General features: G+C 38.4%; 1 protein-coding gene across 2 annotated transcripts in view; it reads left to right on the forward strand.

Moving 5' to 3' along the window:
* Positions 1-1,302: 1,302 nt before the first annotated feature.
* Positions 1,303-22,206, forward strand: part of LOC148953542 (uncharacterized) — a 207,245-nt gene continuing 186,341 nt past the window's right edge. For both annotated transcript variants that reach the window (XM_089088591.1, XM_089088592.1), the window contains exon 1: positions 1,303-1,383. In XM_089088591.1, the coding sequence (XP_088944717.1) occupies positions 1,363-1,383 (21 nt within the window). In that variant the 5' untranslated portion in view covers positions 1,303-1,362. The remainder of the gene's footprint in view (positions 1,384-22,206) is intronic.

The raw sequence follows: 22,206 nt of genomic DNA on the forward strand, positions 1-22,206 counted from the left end.
TGAACAGACCTTTGGGTGCAAATTATGACTCTAAGCTTGTCGCAAAATCGCGTGTTCCCGACGGAGCATAAGGCTTAAATGACTCGTAAGTTTTTCATTTTCTTTACAGGCCGAGGAGCCTTCTTAGGGATTTGTACCATTCAACTATTGTATTTTATTCAATTATTTTTTGTTAATTATGAACAGACCATTGGGTGCAAATTATGACTCTAAGCTTGTCTCAAAATCGCTTGTTTCCGACGGAGCATAAGGCTTAAACTACTCGTAAGTTTTCCGTTTTCTTAACAGGCCGAGGAGCCTTCGTAGGGATTTGTACCATTCAACTATTATATTTTATTCAATTATTTTTTCTTAATTATGAACAGACCATTGGGTGAAAATTATTACTCTAAGCTTGTCGCAAAATCGTATGTTTCGGACGGAGCATACGGCTTAAAGGACTCGTTAGTCTTTTGTTTTCTTTACAGGCCGAGGAGCCTTCATAGGGATTTGTAGCATTCAAATATTATATTTTATTCAATTATTGTTTGTTAGTTATGAACAGACCTTTTGGTGCAAATTATGACTCTAAGCTTATCGCAAAATCGCATGTTTCCGACGGAGCATAAGGCTTAAACGACTCGTAAGTGTTTCTTTTTTTTACATGCCGAGGAACCTTCGTAGGGATTTGTACCATTTAACTATTGTATTTTATTCAATTATTTTTTTTTAAATTATGAACAGACCTTTGGGTGCAAATTGTGACTCTAAGCTTGTCGCAAAATCGCGTGTTTCTGACGGAGCATAAGGCTTAAACGACTCGTAAGTTTTTCGTTTTCTTTACAGGCCGAGGAGCCTTCGTAGGGATTTGTACCATTCAACTATTGTATTTTATTCAATTATTTTTTGTTAATTATGAACAGACCTTTGGGTGCAAATTATGACTCTAAGCTTGTCGCAAAATCGCGTGTTCCCGCCGGAGCATAAGGCTTAAACGACTCGTAAGTTTTCCGTTTTCTTTATAAGCCAAGGAGCCTTCGTTGGGATTTGTACCGTTCAATTATTGTATTTTATTCAATTATTTTCTATTAATTATGAACAGACCTTTTCTATATTATCATCACCCTTTCAGGAAAACCTTTCTTGAATTCTTTCGTCCTTTAAGGATTTTGATGAAAGACTTTACGTCTGATCCTAACTTTGCAAGGTAGCTTGAATGAATTCTTAAATTATTATTTTTTTCAGTATTGTTTTAATGCTGCTGTTACTTTTTTTTATTATAAGGATTTCCCAATGTCAAAACAGCTGCCTATAAATATGTATATGACTTTTAAAGATGGTTTTGAAACTTCATTAGTTGTTTGAGAATTTACAGCTTGTAAAATGTGTGTCCCTTATTTTGTGGTAAGAAAAATTAAATTTTTGCTAAATAGTAAATAATTGCGGAGTAGCCATTAAAAAAAAAAAATGTTAACAGAACGGAGAAGAAGGTTTTCTAAAGTATCTCTAGTATAGATTCTATAGTATCTTGAAATTACATTTACCCCCTTTTTGGCATTTATTTTTCGAACATCGTTAGAACTCCTTAATATGATGTTGTAGGTGACTCTATCAAAATACCAATTGCTAAAATTCAGGATTTTGGAATTCTACTATTGAACTATAATTATGCCTAAATAATCTAGGCCTAACGTACTAAGGACATCAGAATAAAAATTTCCCCCTGGACTAATCTTAGGTCTATTAATACCTGAAAACTGCGATTTTCGAAGCTACTTCTTTTGATTGTTTCAAGATTATGAAGTTTTTATGACATCATTACATTTTTGTTAGTTTTATAAATTTGAACCGGGAAAGACAAAAACAGGGAAATTCGACATAATTCGACAATTCAACATAATTCGAGATAAATTCGACAATTGTCGTCCGTAAAAAATTCAAACATTAACAAGCTCTCCAAAACATCCAAAGCACCCCTTTCTTTCAAAAGAAAGCGACGCCTTTTTAATTGTTTGGTGCCACATATTTTTAATCTCTTTTTCGCTGAGTTTTTTTTCGTTGAATACTACTTACTACTACTACTTAAGTCCAATAAATCCCCATGGGACGTCTCGGGGCCACTCCTTCCAGAATCTGATGAATTAGGGCTCGATATGCTGTTCTGTCAAGTGTACTTTGGGATAATGGGGCAATGCGTTGTTGGTCAAAGTTTTCAATCCACCTTTTGCGCGGTCTTCCCCGAGGTCAAAGTCCTTCATTTGTCCCCCTAAGCGCGATATTGGGCAGACGTTTGGGATTCATTCGCTTTACATGGCCGAACCCGCGCAGCTGCTGTTTTGGGATTTTGTTCAGGATAGTGTCTTGCGACTTCAGCCTTCTTCGGACTTCTTCGTTTGTGACATGGTCAGTATATCTGATCTTGGCTATCCGGCGCAATCTTCTCATTTCGAACTTAAGAAGGTTACACTCGTTTTCAGCATTTAATGTCCAGGTTTAACACCCATGCATAGCAATGGGTATGATCAGACTGATGAATAGATGCACGTTCAGATGGTTCGAAAGGTGGCTAGATTTCCAGATCTTTCATAGTCTTTTGAAGTTAGAGCTGGCAAGACCGAGGTGGCGTTTAATGTCGACAGTGTGGATTTTGTCAGCCGTCAAAAGACTGCCGAGGTAAAGGAATTGATTGACTTTTTCCACTTGTTCACCGTCTATTACCATCGAGGGGGTGGGGGGTTGCTATCTCTTGTCGTGACGTGACCATGATTTTGGTCTTGTTTACATTAATCTCCTTACCAAACGGCGTCGTTGCTTGGGAGATGTAGCCAGCCTGATTCTGGAGTTCTTGGGCGGTAGTGGATCAGGTCTATATCATCCCCATATGCTAGTTTATCAATTAGGATTCCTCCCATTCTGGCTCCATATTCGACGTGTATCAGGGAGAGGGTGGCATGCAGAAACAGTTTAAACAAGTGTGGCGAGAGGGTGCATCCTTGCAGGGCTTTGGAAGTTGTTGGTAATTCACCAAAGAGTCCACCAGTGGCCAGTGTTTGACTTTTGAATTGGTTGTACATATCCTCAGTGATTCTGACTATTTCATCTGGGACACCGTAGTGTCTTAGAATATGCCACAAGCCTTTCCTTCATATTAGGTAAAGGGCCTGTCGGAAGTCAATAAAGAGCCGATAGAAGTCTCTGTTAAACTCGATGAACAGTTCCATCAGCTGACGCACAGTAAAAATTTTATCAATAGTTGATCGTCCCGATCAAAAGCCAGCTTGATACTCGCCAAGAACAGTGGCGGTAATGGCTTGAATTCTGCGGAGCAGGATCATGGTCAGGTTTGGTGGCTTGTGATGCTGATGGGCCGGTAATTGTTACATTCTTTCTTCGAGCTTTTTTTGTGCATTTGGACTATTGCTGCCTTGCACCACTGCTGCGCGACGTGTCCAGTAGATCAGGTGGCTGATACGAGACTGTATTATAGGTTAACAACATCTTCTGAACCAACATTTATCAGTTCAGCAGTGACACCGTCTGCCTCGCCTTAGGGATTCTATTGCCACTTTGGTATCGCTTCTGATGGGAGGTGGAGGGGGTCTCGATCTATGATTGGGAAGGACTTGAGGAAATTAGGGTGGATAATTAGTTCAGGGTTCAGTTTCTCCTACAAGTATTCCTTCCATCGTTCGAGTTTCATCTTGGCATCATTGATGTCGTTCTCCTGCTTGTCTAGGATTGCCGGCGTTGAGGGATATTTTTTTGAGGATAGTTCGCTGACTGTTTTCAAGAGCTTGTGGCTGTTGCCGTTCATGAAATGGGTTTTACAGTCCTTAGACTTTTCGCCAATATAGTTGCAGAATGCCTTCCTGATTTCACGCTCAACTTTCCGTTTGAAATGTTTGTAGGCATCTCGGCTGTTTCGGCCAGATTTGTTGTTATTTAGGCGTTTCTGGTCACATAATCGAACTATTTCTTCAGTGATCCAAGGCTTTCCGTCTTTGGATTTTCTACCAGGGATGTCGCTTGCAGTCTTGAGGATTGCAGAGGTAGCATGTTCAGCCAAGCGATCGATCTCTTCGGAAGTTGCGAGCGGAGTGGATGTACTCAGGATATCACGGCATTTTATTGTGGCTGTTGGAAGAAGTTTTAACCTCAGCTTGAGTTTGGACATCAGGAGTGTGTAGTCCAAGTCAAAATATCCACAATGGAGTGAGACAGTGTCCATTACAGATGACTTTCAACGTTTGGATATCAGGACGTAGTCGATCATATTTTTGGTGACTCCATCAGGGGATCTCCATGTTACCTTTCGGCGGTGTCTGTACTTAAAGGCGGTATTGGCGATGTAGAGTTCATTCTCCCTGCAGAAGTCTATAAGTTGTTCTCCCCTTGCATTAAGACAGTCATGTCCGTGTGGGCCCATGACATTCTCTGGACCAGCATGGCCACTACCAACTATCACATTAAAGTCACCCCAAACGATAAGTATATCATTTTTAGGGATCTGGTCAGTGAAGCTTTGTAGCTGGAAGTAGAATTGGTCGCACTCCTCTTCACTTCGGGTTGAATCCGGGGCATATATCTGGACGACTGAGAGATTTTTGATGGGCCCTTTCAGGTGGGTGGTTGCTATTCTTTCCGATACATGAGTGAAGATCATTAATGGTTTTTGGGCGGCCGGAGAGAGGATGAAGCCAAAACCCTGCCGATGAACACCATCAGTACGTACCGACAGTAGGAAAGTGGTTCCAAGGATGTTTTCATCTCCGATTCGAGAAAGGTGCGTGTCAGACAAACCGAATATATCTCACTTGTATCTATCAATCTCGTTCAACACCAGATAAGTTTTGCCAGGTTTAGCTAAAGTCCGGTATTTTGTGTACCAATATTGAGGGTGTTTTTGGAAAATATTAAACTGTCATCCAGTCAGGGAGTCGTCCTTGTCCTATGATGGTCGTCGGCTTCCCCGTACGCGGTAAAAAATTCATCATCATTATTCACATTGATTATTAGCATCAAATCGCAAAGGTCGTCGATTTCCCCGTACGCGGTAGCACTTCTACTTTGATCTTTTTAGCCTGTGCTCATATTTTGAAAAGACATGGTTTCTTGGCTAATTTATTGAAGGCGGCAAGCCCCTGCTCTCCGTCAACTTTCAGAGGTCGTTGTTCCAATTCTGGATCTTCCGCCCCTTCGCAGTTGTCCTCCTGGAGAGGATCCTCCCACGATGGTATCCTGCCGTACCATACAGTTTAACCCATTGCTGGAAGAAGGTTCGCAACTAGCAGGACGTGTCCACAAGACAGGGAGTATGCCTGTCTTGCTTGGCATACGATGATTACGTCCTTCTGATTAGTAGATCCAAAGCAGACTAATAAGACAACCTGAATCGACTCCTAAGTGACTTTCAATCTATCAGGCTTTCTATCAATATTAAATTGTGTGAAGACAAATCATTGTTTCTAAAGAAGAATATAAATTTTTACATTTGCAAAATTGAGCAATCCTATCAACCTTCTACCCAAGAAGCTTTTCCTAGATCCCTTCGCCCTTTGAAGTGTCAAAAAAAGTAAAAATGAACTCTAATTGTTTGAACAGGTTAAGTGAAACTTGCGAAACTAATATATTGGTTATACATTCAAAATTGGGAAAAATACGAGAATCAAATTTTCAATGAAAAATCCCTCCATATACAGTTATACAGTTTTTGGTATAATGGGTGTAAAATTTGGAAAAAAATATGCGGGAAAACTCAGCAAAAAATAGGCTAAAAATACGCGGTACCAAATAACTTAAGGAGGTGTAAGGCACATTTTGATTTCCTTGGTATTTTAAGGGTTTTGTCGAAATCCTATGAATCTGATACTACCTTTACTGGCAGGTTCTACTGTATCCTTAAGTGTTTTCCTTGTTTTTTTTTTATTCTGCAGCTTCTTTTTTATTATTATAAAAATTTCCCAATTATGTTCTGGAGTCAGGGAGCGTTTCTCAAAAATAGCGATCCGATGGGTAGTTTATTTCTTTCCTCTTCTTTTGTTTTTTTTTCTATTTTATTTAGTGCATTATTTCTTGCATATTATTCAAGAACTCACATGAGTTCAAATTTCATGGTTGATGAGTTCAAATTGTTGGTTAATTCATAGTGTAATTCGGTAGGAGTTGCAGAAGGGTAATTTATCTTGTGTGTAGCCATAATTACGCATTAATAGGAGAGGGGTAGCAAGTATTTACGATTTCCATATATTTAAGGGATACACTGGATGCTGAAAATTCATTTTTGGCTCTAGTTTGTATATACCTCGCTTTTATTTGTGATTAATTAAAAAAAACTTTTCCCACAAAATAAGTTTTTCAAAGAAAAGTAAAGAACTCCATTAAACAAAAAATGAGAGAAAATAAAATCAAATAATCTACCAAGCATAAAACTATCACAAATCAGTATCAATAAATAAATGAAACCCAAGACGAACAGAAATTACAATAAATAACTGAGTCAAACTCATAACGAGCAGAAATTAACATAAGTCGGGCGCAAAACCCCTATGCCTTCCCAAGGCCAGAACAAAAATTGCACTATACTGAAAAAATATAAATGTTTTTACTTTTATAACTTCAATAAATCAAATAATATTAACATTTTGATTACTAAATATCACTATATGTATATTAAACTGACAATAAAAATTCATTTCAACAACAACAACAAAAAATAATATATTATACCCTAATCGATCTTTACTAGAAAAATGTAAAGCCTTCCAATCACTTTCGGTTATTAAAAAGGGCACTAAGCCTTTTGATTTCCAATCGAATGAGCCTTTTTTGAAACGACAACACTTTCCATAAACACCTTATCTGCCCCCAGGTCATAAATTACAACCCTTATCCTAATGGCTGTTAAGGTAGCTTTCATCCTCTAAGACCTTATTTCCAGAACTTTCAACTACGTTAAACAAAATTGCTATCTCACAACTTTGATTGGATGTGTATGGGGAAATGGTGGGCGTGAGAGGGACGGTAGTCGCTCTCCAATCACTTTCAACTATTAAAAATTGCACTAGCCCTTTCAATTTCCAATCAAATGAGCCCTTTTGAAGTTTCTACGACAACACTTTCAATAAAAATCTTATATGGCCCCAGGGCATAACTTACAACCCATACCCTGAGGGCTGCAGGGGTGTCATTCTCAAAGATCTAATTTCCAGAACTTTCTACTACGTTGAATAAAATGGCTATCTGAAAATTTTGATTGGATGTGTTTGGAGGAATGGTGGGCGTGAGAGGAAGGTTAGTTACCCTCCAATCACTTTCGAATATTTAAAAGGGCACTAACCCTCTCAATTTCCAATTGAATGAGCCCCTTTTCAAGTTTTACAACTTCAACTCTATCTATAAAAACCTTATATGCCCCCAGGGCACAACTTACGACCTTTGACCTTGGGGCTGGGAGGGGGGGGTGTCATTCTTGAATACAAATTTCCAGTACTTTCAACTACGTTGAACAAAATAGCTATCTCTAAACTTTCATTGAATGTTTTTTGGGAAATGATGGGCGCGAGAAGGGGATTAATTACTCTCTACTCACTTTCGACTATTAAAAAAGGCAATTTCAATTTCCAATCAAATGAGCCCTTTTTGAAATTTCTACAACGGCCTTCTATATAAACTTCATATACCCCCAGGGCTTAACTTACAACCCATGCATTTAGGGCTCTGAGGAGGTTATCCTCCTAAAAGAAATAATTTCAAGAACTTTCAACTACGTTGAACAAAATGGATATCTCAAAATTTTGATTGGATATGTTTAGGAAAATGGTGGGCGTGAGAGGGGCGTTAGTCGCTCTCCAATCACTTTCAACTATTAAAAAAGGCACTAGCACTTTCAAAATCCAATTCAATGAACCCTTTTTAAGTTTCTACGACAACGCTTTCAATAAAAGCCTTATATGCCCCCAGGGCATAACTTAAAACTCTTGCCCTGAGGGCTGTGGGGAGGGGGAGGGGTTGTCATCCTTGAGGATCTAATTTCCAAAACTTTCAACTACCTTGAAAAAATTGGCTATCTAAAAAATTTGATTGGATGTGTTTGGGGCGAAGGTGGGCGTTAGAGGGGGGTCTATTAATCTCTACTAGTGTTCGACTATTAAAAAGGGCAATTTCAGTTTCCAAACAAATGAGCCCTTTTTGAAATTTTTACAACCACTTTCTATATAAACCTTATATGCCCCCATGGCATAACTAGCAACCTTTGCGCTGAGGGCTCTGAGAAGGTTATCATCCTAAAAGACCTAATTTTCAGAATTATCGACTACGCTGAACAAAATGGATATCTCAAAATTTTGATTGGATATATTTGGGGAAATGGTGGGCGTTAGAGGGGTTTAGCTACCCTCCAATCACTTCAGACTATTAAAAAGGACACTAGCCCTCTCAATTTCCAATTGAGTGAGCCACTTTTAAAGTTTTTGCGACAACTCTATCTATAAAAACCGTATAACCCCCAGGGCACAACTTGCAACTTTTGAGCTGGGGACTCTGGGGGGGTTTTGTTATCCTTAAATACTTTTAAAGGGGAACTAGCCCTTTCAATTTTCAATTGAATGAGCCCTTTTTGATGTTTTTACAACATCGCTTTCGATAAAAACCTTACATGCTCCCAGGGCATAACTTACAACAATTGCCCTAAGGGTTGGGGGGAGGGGTTGTCATCCTTAAAGAGATAATTGCAAACAGTTTCAACTACGTTGAATGAAGTGGCTATATAGAAATTTTGATCGGATGTGTTTGGGGAAAAGATGGACGTGAGAGGGGGGCTAGTTGCCCTTTAATCACTTTCAACTGTTAAAAATGGCACTAGCCCTTTGAATTTCCAAACGAATGAGCCCTTTTTCAAGTTTCTACGACAAAAACTTCAATAAAACCTTATATGCCCCCAAGGCATAACTAATAACCATTGCCTCGAAGACTGTGGGGGGAGTGTCCTACTCAAAGGTATAACTTCCTGAACTTTAAACAGCGTGGAACAAAATGGATATATGAAAATTTTGATTCGCTATGTTTGGGGAAACGGTGGGCGTGGAAAGGGTGTCAGTTGGCTTCCAATCACTTTTGACTATTAAAAAGAGCACTAGCCATTTCAATTTCCGATCGAAAGAGTCCTTTTTGAACTTTCTACGACAACGCGTTCTATAAAAACCTTATATACCCCCAGGGCATAACTTACAACCCTTGCCCTGAGGGCTGTTGGGGGGGGGGGGGGTTGTCATCCTTAAAGATCTTATTTCCAGTACTTTAAACTACGTTGAAAAAAAACGGTTATCTAAAAATTTTGATTGGACGTGTTTGGGGCAAAGGTGGATGTTAGAGGGGGTCTATTAATCTCTACTCGTGTTCGACTATTAAAAAGGGTAATTTCAGTTTCCAAACTAATGAGCGCTTTTTGAAATTTTTACAACAACTTTCTATATAAACCTTATATGCCCCAAGGGCATAACTAGCAACCCTTGCATTGAGGGCTCTGAGAAGTTTATCATCCTAAAAAACCTAATTTTCAGAACTTTCGACTACGTTGAACAAAATGGATATCTCAAAATTTTGATTGGATATATTTGGGTAAATGGTGGGTGTGAGAGGGGGTTAACTACCATCCAATCAGTTCAGACTATTAAAAAGGACACTAGCCCTCTCAATTTCCAGTTGAGTGAGCCACTTTTAAACTTTTTACAACTCTATCTATAAAAACCGTATAACCCCCAGGGCACAACTTGCAACTTTTGCGCTGGGGGCTCTGGGGGGTTTTTCATCCTTAAATACTATTAAAAGGGAACTAGCCCTTTCAATTTTCAATTGAATGAGCCCTTTTTGATGTTTTTACAACATCGCTTTCGATAAAAACCTTACATGCTCCCAAGGCATAACACAACCATTGCCCTGAGGATTGGGGGGGGGGGGGTGTCATCCTTAAAGAGCTAATTGCAAACAGTTTCAACTACGTTGAAAAAAGTGGCTATATAGAAAGTTTGATCGGATGTGTTTGGGGAAAAGGTGGGCGTGAGAGGGGGGCTAGTTGCCCTTTAATCACTTTCGACTATTAAAAAGGGCACTAGCCCTTTGAATTTTCAATCGAATGAGCCCTTTTTCAAGTTTCTACGACAAAGACTTCAATGAAAACCTTAAATGCCCCCAGGGCATAGCTTATAACCCTTGCCCCGAAGACTGTGGGGGGAGTGTCCTGCTCAAAGGTATAACTTCCTGAACTTTAAATTGTGAGGTAAAAATTGGCTATCTGAAAATTTTGATTGGATATGTTTGAAGAAATGGTGGGCACAGAAGAGGTGTTAGTTGCCTTCCAATCACTTTCGAGTATTAAAAAGGGCATTAGCCATTTCAATTTCCAATCGAAAGAGCCCTTTTTGCAGTTTCTACGACAACGCGTTCTATAAAAACCTTATATACCCCCAGGGCATAACCTATAACCCTTTCCCTGAGGACTGCGGGGGTTTGTCATCCTCAAAGATTTAATTTCCAGAACTTTCAACTACGTTGAACAAAATGACTGTCTTAAAATTTTGATTGGATGTGTTTGGGGAAAAGGTGGGCGTGAGAGGAGGGTTAGTTGCCCTTCAATCACTTTCAACTATTAAAAAGAGCACTAGCCCTTTCTATTTCCAATCGAATAAGCCTTTTTTGAAGCTTCTACGACAACGTTTTTTATAACAACCTTATATGCCCCCAGGGCGTAACTTACAACCCTTGCCATGACGGCTGTGGGGGAGTATCCTCCTCAAAAACATAATTTCTTTGTGGAAATCAACTACGCTGAACAAAATGTCTATCTCGAAATTTTGATTGGATCTGTTTCGAGAAATGGTGGGCGTGGAAGGGGTGTTAGTTGCCTTCCATTCACTTTCGACTATTAAAAAGGGCACAGGCCACTCCAATTTTCAATTAAATGAGCCCTTTCGAAGTTTTTACGACAACTTCTTCGATGTGAAGTGCCCTGGTCTAAAGGAAAAAAAAAATAATAAACAATACATTTTGCCAACATCGTTCATATATGCCGACAACGCGTTCTATAAAAACCTTATATGCCCATAGGGCATGACCCACAACCCTTGCTCAGAGAGCAGTGGGTAAATGTCCTCCTCAGAAAAATAATCTCTTTGAGAAAATAAACTACGCTCAATAATATATCTATCTCAAAATTTGGATTTGATGTTCTTCGGGAAATTGTTACCGTGGAAAGGCTGTTAGTTGCCCTCCAATCACTTTTGACTATTAAAAAGGGCACTAGCCACACCAATATCCAATCGAATGAGCCATTTTCGAAGTTTCTACGACAACTTCTCCGATACGAAGTGCCCGGGTATGGAGAAAAAAAATATTACATTGTTTTAACATTGGTCGTTACTTAGGCAGCGCTATTGCGCTGCCTAAGATTTGCACAGATGCCAATTTGACCCCTCTCATGCTACTGTTATGGAAAAACAAAAATTAAAATTCATGGCGGCTTATGACCTACACCCCATACTCATAACCCGTCACCCCTGAGCTATACCCTTTATGAGCAGCTGCCAAAGTAGCCACTCAAAATGGTGTATATGGCTTTTAAAGATAGTTTTAACTGCTTTGAGAATTTACAGGTACAATATGTATTTTCCTTATTTTATGGTAAAAAAATTAAAATTAAATTTCTACTCAATTATAAGTATTTGCGAAGTAAACTTTGTAAATTGTTTAAAAAAGAGATTTATTTAAAGAATTTAAATTAGTTTTTGCATATTTTAAGGTCTATCATGTATGAAAGTCCCCACCCCGCCCTAAGTATCTTTAGATTACTTCGATTATCTTTGTATTTTTTTGTGTTTTCCACATAATTCACCAACTTTTTAGGTTTATCCGGAAACTCTTAAGAAATTGTTAAAAGGGTTCTGTCGATGACTATTTAAACATTCTTTCTAAAATTATAATTTTTTGAACTTAACTTAATATGAACTTAAACTTAATTTCTTGAATTATTGAATAAATTAAAAGAATAACGAAATAAAAAGTACAGACTGAAACTCAAAATAAGTAGATCTGAAATCATATCATAGGCAGCGCAATAGCGCTGCCTAAGTAAAGAAGAATGTTGGCACAATGTATTATTTATTTTTTTTCTTGGTTTTAGACAATGTTCAATGTTCAATGGGTTTATTAACAAATGAAAAGAATAAATCACACATAATCAAAATACTCAGTCCATTCCTGGACGCCGAGAACCAAAATCTTTACAATTTAACAAAATACGCAGAATGGTCACCGCTCCTAATCTCAGACACAACCATACCTCTCAATTTCAAAATAACTAAAACTAGTACCTTCCCGTTCCTTACCTTCAGGGGAAACCACCCCGTCATATTTAAAAATCATACATTTGTAATTTAAGTTTACTACTTACATTTAATTCTATTTTTTTTCATATATTAACTATTCTTTTATAATGCTATTAAATGATTTTTTACTGTTTTTTTAAATGATGGGAGGGAGCTCCTACCTCTCAGCTCTTCTGGGATCAGGTTCCATATTTTTGCACAAGCTACGTTAGGAGCGAAATCTGATTGCACGGTCGGGGTGAGGGGTATTTGCAGGTTTGATGATGATCGGGTATGCAAATTATGCTGGTCTGAAATAGGTCGAAATAATCTTTTAAACGCAGATGGTAGCTCTCCAGCTAAAAACTTGAGCACAAAGGTCAAGCATGATAATTGATGCAGGGACCCTAATAACAAGTACTCTTCATTTTTTTCAATTAATATCAGGCATCGTTGATGAATCGAATTCAGTTTTCGCAGGGGGGATTTAAAAGTTGATTGCCAGATCATTGCACGACACTGTAAATGGGGTTTTATAAGAGCGTTGTACAGGAGGACCAGCGTTTTCTGCGACAAAGCGCTTTTCAGTTTTTTTGTTATTCCAAAATTCCAGGATAGCTTCAACTCTACTGCTTGAATATAATGCAAGAATGATAGGTTCTCATCGAGGAGGATTCCTACCTATTTTGCAAAATGGTTTTCTGGCCGACTAATCAAACCTTTGGATGTCTGGATACCACATATCTCCGGATGGACACTTCCAACCCGGAAAAAAATAGAACGCAAGATTTCTCAACATTAATAACAAGTCGGTTAGCATCCATCCAGAGATACGTCCCCTCCAGAACTTCCCTCAGTTTAGACATGAGCGTTGTCTTATCCGTTCCACAGCAACCAAGCGTGGTGTCATCGGCAAAGGCCACAAGCTTATCATCTTCACCTTCGGACTGGAGGGTGTTTTCATCCTGGCACAAGTTACAGCAGCGAAGATTTGTTCGTGCCGGGTTCAGCACTTGACTCAGATCGTTAACATGGATCAGGAAAAGTAATGGTCCTAATATTGAGCCCTGGGAGACACTGCAGTTAATGAGCACATAGTTTCCAAGATCTTCTCCCAAATAAATTCTGCGGTCCCTCAGATATGATCTGAACCAATCCAGAGCCTCACCTCTTATTCCTATATGCTCCAGTTTCCCGAGGAGAATTGAATGGTACATGCTATCAAATACTTTACTGATATCAAGCAGAACCGCTGCAGGTAGTAGACCAGAATTCTAAGCTTTGTTTATCCATAAACTTAATGCCGTTAGTGCATCCTGTGTGGAGTGCCCTGGTCTGAACCCAAAATGGGGATTATTAAGAAACCATTTCTTCTCCAGAAACTGGAATAGCTGCTGTTGCACAGGTTTTTCAAAAACTTTTGAAAAAACTGAGAGGATACAAATAGGTTTGTAATTAGCCGGGTCAATTCGAGAACCCCCTTTGTGCAGTGGAATTATTCTAGCTTTCTTTAGCAGTTCTGGGAAAGTACCCTTGTGCAGAGACACATTTATGAGGTAAGTAAGGGTCTCTATGATTGAAGGGGCAACTGGTTTTAACACTTTTGTATGTACTCGGTCAAACCCAGAAGCCGAATTGCCTCTTAGATTTAGTACGATTAGCAGAATTTTAGATGGAGAGACAAAGGCTATTGCCATGGACTTAGTGCATGCCGGGCCAAGGTAATCTTTAAAACTCTTCGCGGAATTCCCAACAGAATCTGCTGTCTTTCTGCCCACTTCTGCAAAAAATGTTCCCAATGCATTTGCAACGTTATCTGGTCCCGTTACTGTCTCCCCATTGACATATAATTTAGATGGAAGCTCAGGTGGGGGGCTGCAGGGACGCAGTATAGAGTTAACAACCTTCCATATTCTCCGAGAATTTTTGCCACTTTCAGCTATTTTCTCACTAAACTAATCTCGTTTAGCTTTACGTAAAACTGATCAAAGACATTTTTTATATTTTTCATATTTCTCCAGCGTTGCAATGCATTGGTCATTTGTGTAATTCATCCACAGTTTATTTTCCTGTTAATACACTGGAGCAGTCCATGGCTAATCCAAGGGCTTATGGGTTGATTTTTCAATCCCGTCTTCCTTGAACGCTTTTCACAACAGCAATCCGTATATATTCTCATGAAAATGTTTTGATATTCCTCAAATCCTGAATTAACATCATCTGTAGTCATAACACTTTCCCAGGATGTGCTCTCCAGATTTTGATTAAGAGTTTTCAAGTTCTCGTCATTCAGTTTCCAGGTAGTGAACCCCTGCTTAATCGAAGCATTAGGCTTTGGATATTTATGCTGCATGTTGAAATTTGTAAGCAGAGGGAAGTGATCTGAAGTGTCGGATAGCAGAACTGAGGCTGATGTTGGTGGCAGAGTCGAAAAAATGTTGTCAATCAGTGAGTGGGAGATGGCAGTTACTCGCGTTGGAATCGTCGTCAAGGGGTACATATTCGAAGCAGACATTATACTAAGCAGATCTGTCGCACCGGAAGATAGAGGAAGAATAAGATTGATGTTGAAGTCCCCCATTAAGATAGCTTCCTTTCCCTTGTTTCTCTAGATGATCCGATATTTGGCTTAAGTTTTCCAAGAATGAAGAAACAGATCCTGCCGGTGGGCAGTATACTTCTCCAACTGTTAATTTCTTCTGTGAAGGTAAACATATTTCCAGGAAAAGTGATTCATAAATTCCTTCTATATTCCGGGTTAATTCTTTGTTAATGCATACCGAGTACTCTTGCCGTGTGTAAATAGCTAAACCTCCTCTCTTCAATGCTGTTCTGTGCAAAAAATGGGAAGTATGTCCAGGTATTTCCAGAAGGGTATCTGTTTATCTTGTTAAAAAGGTTTCGCAAAGTCCGACTACATCTGGCTGCAACTGTTGACAAAGAGTCGTTAGATCCGCGAACGATGAGCATATCCCTTGACAGTTCAGTTGAAGAACAGTAAGCTGAGAGTCAGAGCGTCCCGTAATTAAATTACATACTTCTTCATAACGGCTTCTAGGAAATTTACTTTTATCAAATAACGGGGTATCTGATTCAATTTACTTTTATCAAATAACGGGGTATCTGATTCATTATTAATTTCTAAATGAAAAATATTTTCTAAATCCAAAAAAATTTCTTCCAGTTCTACTAATCTAGCATTACTTTGGCGTGTTGACGAGGAGGCACCCCCGGGAGGATTAGAACAGGAATTCATTACTTACCAATATACTGAAGAGAGGCAATGGCTGTACCTTTGAGAAGAGCAGTAGACCACTCTGAAGTTTGTAAACCCAAACTTTCCTTATAATTCTGGAAAAGAAAAACAAAGCAAGAACACACGAAAAGGAAAAACATCTCTTTGGATAAATAGAAATCAAGAATATGCAAGCGGCAAGTTACACATAAACACTCTCTCATGGCGCAATTATAATAATTTTTAAATTTAATTTTTTCATCAATTTTACTACTCTAATTTTACCAATATTCACTCCTAATTACTTCAGTATTATAGCTGCCCCACAAACCTCAAAAAATATTAACAAAAAAAAGAAAATTCTAAGCGTCCGAATCAGAATCATTCGCATCATCCGAGCCAGCGCGGGGAAGCTTGAGCAGATCGTAGCATTCGTCTGGAAACTTCATCCACTGAGCCGTCTTTGATTTCTTGGTTTCTAACTAAAGTTTGATCCCTTTTTAGATCAGACGCGTTTCCGCTATTTTCTCACTCGCTACTTTTGAATTTTGTAGCTTATAACCAAGTGATAAAAGTTCTTTGCGTCGTTTCCCGAGATCAGCTGGCAAGTCAACAGATACGCTAAAACTGTTTTTTTTAGTTTACCACACTCTTTCATTATTTCTGACCGATCAAAATTTTCAAGGCTAGCGAAAATCGGATCAGCGGACTTTTTTCGTTGCGCGTTGTTTCTCAGTGTTGGACCGCTAGAGCCAGGAGCCAGATGACTCGGCATTTGACGGTTTCTTCGAAATTCTGTATACCATATTCATCCGTATCTCATTCGTGGTAGCTATTACTAATTTTGATTCGAAGAAACCAACTTTTTTCTCACGGAGATCTTCGCCATCTGAAGATTCTAGACCTCGGATAACAAGATTATTTCTTCTCGAGTATAGTTCTGACAGAAGAGCGGTCGATTTAACTCTTAAAAGCTCGGATCTGAGCGACCTGTTTTCCGCCCGTAGAAGTTCATTTTCCTGCTGGAGCTTTGCGATTTTCTGCAGGACTTCGTCCATTCGGTCATCAAAAAGTTTTTTCGTGAGTGCCATAATTCTCGACTATAATGCCACTATGCATTCAAAAATTTTCAAAAAAAACATGGAGTGATACTTACTCGCAAGGGCCCCTGTATGGTAATACAACAAACTATCACTCGAGGCCCGCTTTCAGAAAATGCAGTGTTTGAGAAATCCAAATTTGACGTTTCTCCGACCAGCGTTAGTGAACTATCCAATCAGTAATCATCCAATCTCAGATTCACCAAAAACTTCAAGAAAAATATCCACTTCTCGTGAAAAGTGTATCACCGACGAAAAAGTCTATCACCAACGAATTCCATTGGAAATTGGAGTTGCTACTGCCCTTTTTAATATTAGAAAGTGATTGGAGGGCAACAAGCCCCCCCCCCCCTACCCCAAGTCCTTCATTCCCCCAAACACATCGAATCAAAATTTTGAGATAGCCATTTAGTTTAACGTAGTTGAAAGTTCTCGAAATTAGGTCTTAGAAGATGACAACCACCCTCACAGCCTTAGGGTAGGGGTTGTAATTTATGCCCTGGGGACGTATAAGGTGTTTATAGAAACCGTTGTCGTAGAAACTCAAAAAGCGCTTATTCAATTGAAAATGGAAAGGCCTAGTGCCCTTTTTAATAATCGAAAGTGATTGGAAGGCTTGACATTTTTATAGTAGAGATCAATGTTGGTATAATGTATTATTTTTTGGTTGTTGTTTAACCAGGGTATTTCGTATCGAAGGAGTTGTCGGAGGAACTTTGAAAAGGACTCATTCGATTGAAAATAGAAAGGGCTGATGCCCTTTTTTTAAAGTCGAAAGTGATTGAAGGGAAACTAATACCCCTCCCATGCCCACCCTCCTATTTGCCCTTATGTGTAAAAACTAAATGTTGCCTAAAGATTAAATCAAAATGCACTGTGTTAATACTAATTCCCAATAAGGCATCTCAGCAGTATCCCAAGAACGACTGAGGTTATTATGTTCAAACTTTTTGGGCTACTTCTCCTCTTAAAATTTAACCAAATCAAAGTAGCATAATTGTATCCAAGCTATCAAAGAAAGTAAGCAGATTTTTTTTGCGAATGGTATCAAGTTTTCCATTTCAGGTCAACTAGAGGAGGTATGAAACGAAATGAAACACTACTATTTGTGTCCAGATTTTTAAAAGGGTGTATGTTGTTAAAAATTGCTTAAAATTTTTCTCCAGCACACAAATAGCAGGTCAAACTAAAAATTCTTAAAAAAACAAAAAGATTTAAAGTATTATTTTCTTTTTCCCTGAAGAGACTATTTCAATATAAAACGAACAGAAATCAATTAAAAAAAACTTTTCCCGAAAAATAAGGTTTTCAATGGAAAGTAAAGAACTCCATTAAACAAAAAATGAGCGAAAATAAAATCAAATAATCTACCAAGCGTAAAACTACCACAAATCAGCATCAATAAATAAATGAAACCCAAGACGAACAGAAATCACAATAAATAACTGAGTCAAACTCATAACGAGCAGAAATTAGCATAAGTTGGGCTCAAAACCCCTATGCCTTCCCAAGGCCAGAACATAATTTGCACTTTACTGAAAAAAGAAAATACAAATAAATGTGCATTGTCAGTTTAATATAAATATACTGATATTTAGTAATCAAAATGTTAATATTATTTGATTTATTAAAGTTACAAAAGCAAAAACATTTATATCTTTTCAGTAAAGAGTAAATTAAGTTCAGGCCTTGGGAAGGCACAGGGGTTTTGAGTCCAACTTATGTTAATTTCTGGTCGTTTTGAGTCTGACTCGGTTATTTATTGTAGTTTTTGTTCGTTTTGGGTTTCAATTATTTATCGATGCTGATTTGTGGTAGTTTCACGCTTGGTAGATAATTTGATTTTATTTTTTCTTATTTATTGTTCAATGGAGTTCTTTACTTTTCTTTAAAAAACTTATTTTGTGGAAAAAGTTTTTTTTAATTAATAAGAAACTAATAGAAGCGTTGATACAATAATTAACCTACTAGACATGAAGAAACACAACCAAAAAAAGAAAAAACAACAAAAAACACAGAATACAATAAAATTAAACAATTTAATTTGTGTCCAGATTAAAAATTTCTGAAAAGGTTTCTCCAACATACAAATAGCCAGCCAAACTATGGATTCCTATAGAACAAAACTGAAAAAATATAAAATATTATTTTTTCCCATGAAAAAGACTATGTCAATAGAAAACAAACAGAAATTAATTTAAAAAATATGATCCACAAAGCAACATTAGCAGAAATTACAGCAGAATTTACAATAAATAACCGAGTCAAACTCTAAACGAGGGAAGATTAACACGAGTAAGGCTGACACCCCCCCATGCCTTCTCAAAACCAGAGCATAATTTGTGCTTGACTAAAAAATCGATAAAAAATGACCGCTTCATTTTTAGTTTAATATACATATGCTGATATTTATTCCTTAAAGTTTATCGATTTTTTTATATATGTTAAGAAAAAGGTGAAAGCATTTAAAATATACTTCTATTTTCAGTGAAGTGCAAGTTATATTTTGGTCTTGAGAATTCATTGGGGTTGTCAGCCCTACTCATGTTAATTTTTGCTGGTTTTGAGTTTGACTCCGTTATTTGTTTTAATTTCTGTTCGTTTTGGGTTTTATTTATTTATTGATGGTGATTTATGGTAGTTTTATGCTTAGAAGATTATTTGAATTTATTTCTGCTCATTTTCGGGCCTAATGGAGAGTAGTATGGTAATAGGCACCACTGAATATACATGCACTTTCACAAGCCTGAGGCACGAATATACAGTGCAGTCCAACCGGTACATTGACTTGTCAGGGTCAGTCACCTATTACTATGAACGGTACTTGTCTTAGCAGACGGGTTTCTAAGGTGTAACTCATTTTTTTGGGGTCTAGCGTGTATAAGGTACTGGTCCCACATTGAATTACACATGGATATGCGTGTAGTTTAACCGGTACATTGGCTTGTCAGGGTCAGTCACCTATTACTATGAACGGTACTTGTCCTACCAGACGGGTTTTCTAATGTGACGCGCATTTTTTTTGGGGTCAAAACGGTGAGAGAGAGGTGATTAGTCTATATAGAGTAAGTTGAATAGTAGTTTTTTTTTTTAACTTGGCGACGTATGACGTACTCAAGCAAAAACCTTATAAATGTTCATACACTACATTCCGATTTTAAACAGGTATTGCCTATAACTTCTAGTTCAAATATTTTTTGATAACTTGATAGGTGATTTGAATAAAAGGAAATCAAATATTTTGTCTATTAAATAGAAGCTAACTCAATTTGCGAAAAAGGTATTCCATTTGCACAGCTCTGATCTGATTGAATTGTCGCCGACAATGAGATGTAATCACTGCTAAGCCTTTTGTTATTGGGAGAGGGTTACCCAATTTACATATTAGTGTTAACTGGGCGATAACTTAGTCTAATTGCGTAGGTACTAAAGGAACATTGAATATTTTTTCTAATTTTGTGTGTTTTCGTAAGAAAATAGCTGGTCTTTAGCAAACTTAGACATAGCTAGTTGAAACTCTGCATAAATATCTTCATTTTTAGTCTAATTGCGTAGGTACTAAAGGAACATTGAATATTTTTTCTGATCTTGTGTGTTTTCGCAAGAAAATAACTGGTCTTTTAGCAAACTTAGCCATAGCTAGTTGAAACTCTGCATAAATATCTTCAATTTTAATCTATATGCGTAGGTACTAAAGGAACATTGAACATTTTTTCTGATTTTGTGTGACGACCCAGCGCCCCAAAGACTCCTAAGCCTCCATTATAATACTGTTTAAGGCTTTAGTATATCTTTTCAGAAAAAATTATTATTTTAGGGAATTATTTCGGTGAAACAGTTAGAGTCATTTAAAAGAGGATTTTAGAAAAGGATTTGAGGGTGAAACTCTCTGGTCGTTATAATACACAAGTTGCATTTGAACAGTGTTGTGAGGTCTCTTACCACAACCCCAAAGGGCTCCGATCCCCCCATCCCAACCCCAAAGGAAGCCCACCGGTCCTCAAAGGTCCCCGAAGCTCCCAAAGGGCCCCCGGCGCCCCAATGGCTCCTGAGCCCCCATTATCATACTTTTTAAGGCTTTATTATATCTTTTCAGAACAAATTATTATTTTAGGGAATTATTTCGGTGAAACAGTTAGAGACATTTTAAAAGATGATTTAAAAGATGATTTTAGAAGAGGATTTGAGGGTGAGACTCTGTGGTCGTTATAATACACAAGTTCCATTTGAACAGTGTTGTGAGGTCCCTTACCACAACCCCAAAGGGCTCCGATCCCCCCACCCAAACCCCGAAGGAAACCCCCGGTCCGCAAAGGTCCCCCTAGCGCCCAAAGGGCCCCCCGCGCCCCAATGGCTCCTGAGCCCCCATTATAAGACTTTTTAGGGCTTTACTATATCTTTTCAGAACAAATTATTATTTTAGGGAATTATTTCGGTGAAACAGTTAGAGTCAATTTAAAAGATGATTTAAAAGATGAGTTTAGAAGAGGATTTGAGGGTGAAACTCTGTGGTCGTTATAATACACAAGTTCCATTTGACCAGTGTTGTGAGGTCCCCTACCACAATCCCAAAGGGCTCCGATCCCCCCATCCCGCCCCCGAAGGAAGCCCCCGGGCCGCAAAGGTTCTCAGAGCTCCCCCAGGGCCCCCGATGTCAGACGGATTACTGACCCCAATTAACATACTTTTTAATTTTTTTTAATAGATTTTAAGAACAAACTATGATTTTAATGAATTATTTTATTGAAGCGGATATAGACAAATTAAAAGAGTTGTTAAAATAGGGTTCTATAAGAGGAGTTGAGGGTGAAACTCAGTGGTCATTATAATACACAAGTTCCATTTGAACAGTGTTGTGAGGTCCCCCACCACAACCCCAAAGGGCTGTGTTCCCCTCACCCCAACCCCGAAGGAAGCCACCGGTCCTCAAAGGTCCCCCAAGCTCCCAAAGGGCCCCCGGCACCCAAATGGTTCCTGAGCCCCCATTATAATACTTTTTAAGGCTTTATTATATCTTTTCAGAACAAATTATTATTTTAGGGAATTATTTCGGTGAAACAGTTAGAGTCATTTTAAAAGATGATTTAAAAGATGATTTTAGAAGAGGATTTGAGGGTGAAACTCTGTGGTCGTTATAATACACAAGTTCCATTTGAACAGTGTTGTAAGGTCTCCTACCCCAACCCCAAAGGGTTCCGATCCCCCTACCCCAACCCTGAAGGAAGCCACCGGTCCTCAAAAGTCCCCCGAGCTCCCAAAGGACCACCCAGCCCCTAAAGGTCCCCTCAGACCCTCAAAGACCCTCCCCGGGCTCCCGTCTTTCGTAGGTGAATGTTGTCTGAAACTTATGTTTTGGGGTGTATGGGTTGCTATTTTTGACTTTTCGGAGTTGGATTTCTTAGTCTTTCATAGGTACGTGTTGTCTGAGATTTGGGATGGGTGGTTTGCTATTTTTGACTTTCCTGAGCAGGATTTCTTACCCTTTCATAGGTTAAGAAATCAATAATCAAGTTATTGTATGCTCGTTTGGAAAGGT

This window comes from Artemia sp. Qi Xiang Cuo, chromosome 4, assembly GCF_049724085.1.
Source record: "Artemia sp. Qi Xiang Cuo chromosome 4, ASM4972408v1, whole genome shotgun sequence".
In the NCBI taxonomy this organism is placed as follows: domain Eukaryota; kingdom Metazoa; phylum Arthropoda; class Branchiopoda; order Anostraca; family Artemiidae; genus Artemia; species Artemia sp. Qi Xiang Cuo.